At 42.3% G+C, this 6864-nt stretch overlaps 1 protein-coding gene across 1 annotated transcript in view; it reads left to right on the forward strand.

The window, feature by feature from the left end:
- Positions 1–6864, forward strand: part of LOC106533614 (membrane-bound O-acyltransferase domain-containing protein 2) — a gene marked incomplete at its 5' end in the record, with an annotated part of 11386 nt that overhangs the window by 2989 nt on the left and 1533 nt on the right. The window contains 11 exon segments of the mRNA XM_014029983.1: positions 581–726; positions 896–973; positions 3600–3695; positions 3797–3852; positions 3929–3983; positions 4069–4252; positions 4418–4610; positions 4697–4800; positions 4879–4943; positions 5037–5169; positions 5699–5850. Coding sequence (XP_013885437.1) covers positions 581–726; positions 896–973; positions 3600–3695; positions 3797–3852; positions 3929–3983; positions 4069–4252; positions 4418–4610; positions 4697–4800; positions 4879–4943; positions 5037–5169; positions 5699–5850 — 1262 coding nt within the window.

Raw genomic sequence — 6864 nt, forward strand, 5'->3', positions numbered from 1 at the left:
TTTTTAATCCAGACTGTTTATCCAGACTTTTTATCCAGATTTTTAATCCAGACTGTTTATCCAGACTTTTTATCCAGATTTTTAATCCAGACTGTTTATCCAGACTTTTTATCCAGTCTTTTAATCCAGACTGTTTATCCAGACTTTTTATCCAGATTTTTAATCCAGACTTTTTATCCAGATTTTTATCCAGACTTTTATCCAGACTGTTTATCCAGAGTGTTTATCCAGTCTTTTAATCCAGACTTTTTATCTGGGCCATAGTTTCAGCCTCCCTCAGGTGGACGGCTGAGTAATCACTCAGTCCACACACCTTCCATTATTCACACGTCGACACGTGGCTTCAGATTACAGACAAATCAGATGCACCTGATCGCACCACTGATGAAGAACCTCCTCCTCCTCCTCAACAGCTGGCCCAGGTTTAATAAATTCAAATGTCAGCTGTCCGTTTGGGTTAAATATGATTTGTTGACGGTTTGCTTTTGTGGACCACCCTGTAAACCAGTTTGACCCTCGTCCTCTTCGACTTCCTCCTGTCCCTGAGACAAACTGAGTGGTGTCTCTGTCCCCTCTGCAGGTGAACTTTGTGGTGTGTCAGCTCTGCGCTCTGATCTCGGCCTTCTGGTTCCGTCTCTTCCTCCATCCCAGTAAGACCAGCCCCATCATCAGACACGTGGTGGCCACGGTTCTGGGTCTCTACTTCGCCACATTCTGCTTCGGATGGTGAGAACCTCATCCTGTCAGAAAAAACAAACAAAACGATTTATCTGTTTGGTTCGGATCAGAAACCATAAAGTAACTTTTAAAAATTTCATTTGTCAGAATTTGGTAGCTGCTTAGAGAAACCGTAAGTTTGTTGTGTTCCTGATGGGACCGTTTCCTCCTCCTGCAGGTACGCGCTTCACTTCCTGCTGCAGAGCGGGCTCACCTACGGGATCATGATCCTGACCGGAGTGGAGCACATGCACAAGTGAGAACAACCTGTTGTCTTCACTTCCTCCTGACAGGCTTCAGATTTATTACAATAGCCTGATAAAAAGATGAACAGAGAACGTTCAGACAAAAAACACACACAGCTGCCTGCTACCTGACAAGCTGAAAGAGATGATGTCATCAGAAAAAACTATTTCTAAGATGGTGCATTTTAAAATCAGAAAATATTTGGTTTTAATCAAGTTCTGCAGTCAGCTAATGTAAAAAAAAAAACACATAAAGACAAAAAGATGCTTTAAAAGGTTTGACAGAAACTTTGGCCAAATGGTACAAAGAAAGTAATCTTACTTACTGAGAGGAGACAGAAAAACCAAACTAAGACACAATTTCTACTTATAATCACACAGAGCTGTACAACAGAGGATTAGGACCACTGGAAAAAAAATTCTGAATTTCTTTTCTCTGATTTAGGAAAATGTCAGATTTCTAAGTTTAAAGTCAGAAATATAGTGGTGTGAAAAAGTGTTTTCCCCCTTCCTGATTTCATGATTTTTTTGCATGTTTGTCACACCTAAATGTTTCAGAGCATCAAACCAATTTAAATATTAGTCAAAGACGACACAGGTAAACACAAAATACTATTTTTAAATGAAGGTGTTTATTATCAATGCTGCATTCACACCGAACGCGATTTCAGCTTCAAAATCGCAGCCAACGCTGAAGTTGGACGCTTGTGCACTTTGAGGTCAGATGCAGGTCAGCTCTTGAAGCGCTGCACGGCAACAGCCGCCCCGCCCCTCCCTCCTCTGTCGGGCTCTGTTTAATGTGGGACGAGGAAGTGGCTTTGCTTTATTTACAGAGCAAGAGCATGTCACGTTCATCAGATAATTAATTCATAATTAATTCACCAGATAATTCGGAGTAGAGGCTCACAGATCGCTTTCAGGACTATTTTTCCAGTCTGATGAGTCGCTGCCACGCATTGGTGAGGATATCTCCAGTCAGGACACCGACTGCAGGCACTCGATTTCAGCTAAAGAGCTCCTCTCCATCTGTTTCAGGTTAGTGGACATCATTYAGBAAACTGTCCCGTCGGGAAATATGTCGCTACGTCACACAGTGGAGTCTCTCTGATTGGTAAAGTTCAGATTTTCTAACTTCAGCGATTTGCGCCTCCACGCGTCGAACGCTCAGATCGTTCAAATCGTTCAAATCGCGCTGCTCTAATCGGGCTTGAGGCGCCGCAGCACTTCCCAACGTTGCTTGAAGCGCGTCCACCATAGACTTTGTCTGTAAACCTGCTGCTCCTGATGCTGAAATCGCGTTCGGTGTGAACGCACCATTAGGGAGGAAAAAAAATCCAAACCTACATGGCCATGTGTGAAAAAGTGATTGCCCCCCATGTTAAAACATAACTGTGGTTTCTCACACCTGAGTACACTGTCTCTAGCCACATCCAGGCCTGATTATTGCCAAACCTGTTCTCAATCGAGACATCACTTAAATAGGACCTGCCTGACCAAGTGAAGTCCACCAAAAGATCCTTAAAAGCTACACATCATGCCGCGATCCAAAGAAATTCAGGAACAAATGAGAAAGAAAGAAATTGAGATCTTTCAGTTTGGAAAGGGTTATAAAGCTGTTTCCAAAGCTTTGGGAATCCAGTGAACCACAGTGAGAGCCATTATCCACAAATGGCAAAAACGTGTAACAGTGGTGAACCTTCTCAGGAGTGGTCGGCTGCCCAAAATTACTGCAGGAGCACAGCAACAACTCATCCAAGAGGTCACAAGACCCCAGAACAACATCCAAAGAACCGCAGGTCTCACCTGCCTCAGTTAAGGTCTGTGTTCGTGCCTCCACCATCAGAAAGAGACAGAGTTCCTAGACAAAAACCACTGCTGAGCACAAAGAACATTAAAGCTCGTCTCAGTTTGGCCAGAACACATCTTGATGATCCCCAAGACTTTTGGGGAAAAGTCTGTGGACCAATGAGACAAAAGTTGGACACTTTGGAAGGTGTGTGTCTCAGTACATCTGGTGTAAAAGAAACACTGCATTCCAGAAAAAGAACATTATACCAACAGTAAAATATGGTGGTGGTAGTGTGATGGTCTGGGGCTGTTTTGCTGCATCAGGACCTGGAAGACTTGCTGTGATAAATGGAACTATGAATTCTGCTTTCTACCAAAAGATCCTGAAGGACAAAGTCCGACCATCTGTTTGTGACCTCAAGCTGAAACGAACTTTTGTTCTGCAACGGGACAATGATCCAAAACACAGCAGCAAGTCCACCTCTGAATGGTTGAAGAAAAACAAAATGAAGACTTTGGAGTGGCCTGGTCAAAGTCCTGACCTGAATCCTATTGAGAAAATGCTTTTCATGTTAGAAAACCCTCCAATGTGGCTGAATTACAACAACTGCAAAGATGAGTGGGCTAAAATTCCTCCACAACGCTGTAAAAGATTCATTGCAAACGCTTGGTTGCAGTTGTTGCTACTAAGGGTGGCCCGACTCCTGGATTTTCTTCTTTTGTCTCCACTTTGTAGCATGTTTGTTTCATGGCTCCTCCTAATCCACAGATCAAACATCAGAAATCTACAAACAGAAATAAAATAAAGGAACTAACGTCTGTGAGCTAATGACTTCCTGTTTCCTGCAGGTACTGTCTGGTCGTGGCCCTCAGTTACCTGAGTCTGTGTCAGATCACTCGGGTCTATGTCTTCGACTACGGGATGTATTCTGCTGACTTCACAGGGTGAACATTCCTCCTCAGCACTTGATTTCTGTGAATTACATTCAGCTGATGTTTAATTACAGTCATTGAGGTCTAACTCACGGGTGTTGCTGCTTCCACAGCCCCATGATGGTGATCACTCAGAAAATCACCAGTCTGGCGTTTGAGATCCACGACGGTGAGTCTGTTTCAGCTGCAGGACGTCTGACGCTCAGAACTGTGGTTTACCTTTGGTGTGTCTGTGTTTCTGACAGGGATGGCTCGGAAAGAGGAGCACCTGACCGCAGGACAGAAGATTTTAGCCATACGGTTTGTTTTCTTGCGTTTGAAGCAGGTATTTTTTTAATCAGAATCTGATGGTGGAACTGATCTGGGTGTTGGTGTGTGTGTTCAGGCGGATGCCGAGCCTTCTGGAGTATTTCAGCTACAACTGCAACTTCATGGGGATCCTGGCTGGTCCTACATGCTCCTACAATGACTACATCGCCTTCATCCAGGGAGACCCCTGTCACCACAGAGACCAAGAGGCCCACAGGAAGCCCAGGGGCAAGCTGAGTCAGGGCGAGCCCTCGCCAAATGTAGGTCACACGACTGCTGTGGTGCATGGTAACATCCTAAAGTCTCATTACTTCACAGAGTCCAGATTGTTTATATAAGACCAAACAGTAGGAGGCAATATTTGGATTGGTCCTCTCCGGTGATCAAGTGATAAACTAAAGCAGAGGAACTGTGTTTCCCCTCAGATGGAGGTTGTCCGTAAAGTGGCCACCTCCTTCTTTTGCCTCCTGGTTTTCCTGTCTGTGTGTAAAGTTTTCCCCGTGGAACGAAACGTTGATGACGACTTCATCGCCAACACGCCGTTCTACGCTCAGGTGGTTTACCTATACCTGTCCATGGTGACCACCAGACCCAAGTATTATTTCGTGTGGACGCTTGGTAGGTTCTGTGTTCATCCTTATTTTTTGTTTTATTCAACTCCACAGTGTGTTTTTACAAGTCTAACCTCTTGTTTCACCCAACAGCTGATGCCATCAACAACGCCGCAGGTTTTGGTTTTAACGGCTATGACAGTAACGGTTCTCCTCGCTGGGACCTCATCTCCAACCTGAGGATCCTCAACATCGAGGTTAGGACTCACAAGAGTTTATTTAACAGTAACCGGTTCAGAACCACAGCAGGTCTGATTCGAAACTGTCTTTTCCAGTTTGCCACCAGTTTTAAAGTTTTCCTGGACAACTGGAACATCCAGACGGTCCACTGGCTCAAAAGGTCTGTCCGGAGACCCCATCCTGTTCACATCTCACCCGTGTGTCTTTTTTCTCCCGTACGGAACATGTTTGACCTTTAACCTTTGGTGTACAGGGTGTGTTATGAACGATGTCCCTACCACCCCACAGCAGCCACTTTCATCCTGTCAGCCATGTGGCACGGAGCCTATCCAGGATACTACCTCACCTTCCTCACCGGGATTGTCGTCACACTGGCTGCCAGAGCGGTAAGCTGCTCCAAACTGAACTCCACCAACCCTCAGGCACACATAGACACACACAGTTTAAATATTTATCTAGATAATTGGTAATAAGGATGATTTGGTTGGATTGGGTCGTGCTTAGGATGGAAACAGCTGGAATAACCCCTTCAGTTTGGGAGAGTCTTTGCCTCAGGTGGAGGAGTTTGAGTTTCGAGTGATCAGATGAAGCAATAGATGGATGGACAGATCAGGAACTTGTCTTGAGTAATGAGAACATCGCTCCAGTCGGTGAAGGAAAAGTTGAGTTGGACAGAAAAAATCTGGAATTACTGGTCTGTCTGTGTTCCAACCCTCACCTGTGGTCCTGAGGTTTGGATCAGGACTGAAAGAACCAGATCTAGGATACAGGATGGATGGACGGAAACATGGATGAATGAATGAATGAATGAATGAATGAATGAATGAATGAATGAATGAATGAATGAATGAATGAATGAATGAATGAATGGATAGACAGAAGGATATACATTTTGTATTCATTTTTTCCATGCAGGTCAGACACAAAGTCCGGCCGTACTTCCTACAATCTACGACCCACAAACTGGTCTATGATGTCATCACATGGGCGGCCACTCAGATCGCCATCTGCTACACAGTGGTTCCTTTTGTCCTGCTGTCTGTGGGGCCATCTTTAAAGTTTTACAGGTCAGTAGTTAACGTACGTAATTAGATTCAAATGAATTAAATTTGTCTGTAACATTCAACTTGGCATGTCTCAGACTTTGGTTCATTTTCTATGATTTTCAGACAAATTAAAGTCATTATTGCTCATTTTGTACAACAGAAATGATTTGGGTTATCTATCTCAGATTTATCTCAGGTTTATCTCAAGTTTATCACAGATTATCTGATTTTATCTCAGGTTTATCTTATTTTTATATCAGGTTTATCTCAGATTTATCTCAGATTCATCTCATATTATCTGATTTATCTCAGGTTTATCTCATTTTTATATCAGGTTTATCTCAGATTAATTACATATTTATCTCAGGTTTATCTAGAATTTATCTGAAATTTATCTCAGGTTTATCTCAGATTTATCTCGGATTTATCTCATATTTATCTCACATTAATCTCAGCTTATCTGATTTATCTCATGTTTCTCTCAGGTTTATCTCAGATTGATCTTAGGTTTATTTAAGGTTTATTTTTATTTTTATTATTCGTTTTATTTGATCAAATCAGATAAACCTGAGATAAATCAGATATTCTGAGATAAACCTGAGATAAATCAGATAAACTGAGACAAATGTGAGATTTATCTCAGGTTTCTCTCAGGTTTATCTTATTTATCACAGGTTTCTCTCAGATTTAACTCAGGTTTGTCTCAGGTTGATCTCAGATTTATCTCACATTTATCTCAGGTTTATCTCAGGTTTCTCTCAGGTTTATCTTATTTATCTCAGATATTTATCTTAGGTTTATCTCACATTTATCTCAGGTTTGTCTCAGAATATCTAATTTATCTCAGGTTTATCTCAGGTTTATTATTACTTTTATTATTCATTTTATTTTTGATCAAATCAGATAAACCTGAGATAAATCAGATATTCTGAGACAAACCTGAGATAAATCTGAGATAAACCTGAGATAAATCTGAGAGAAACCTGAGATAAATCAGATAAACTGAGATAAATATGAGATAAACCTGAGATAAAT

The sequence above is a fragment of the Austrofundulus limnaeus genome, unplaced genomic scaffold, assembly GCF_001266775.1.
Source record: "Austrofundulus limnaeus strain Quisiro unplaced genomic scaffold, Austrofundulus_limnaeus-1.0 Scaffold982, whole genome shotgun sequence".
NCBI classification, from domain to species: domain Eukaryota; kingdom Metazoa; phylum Chordata; class Actinopteri; order Cyprinodontiformes; family Rivulidae; genus Austrofundulus; species Austrofundulus limnaeus.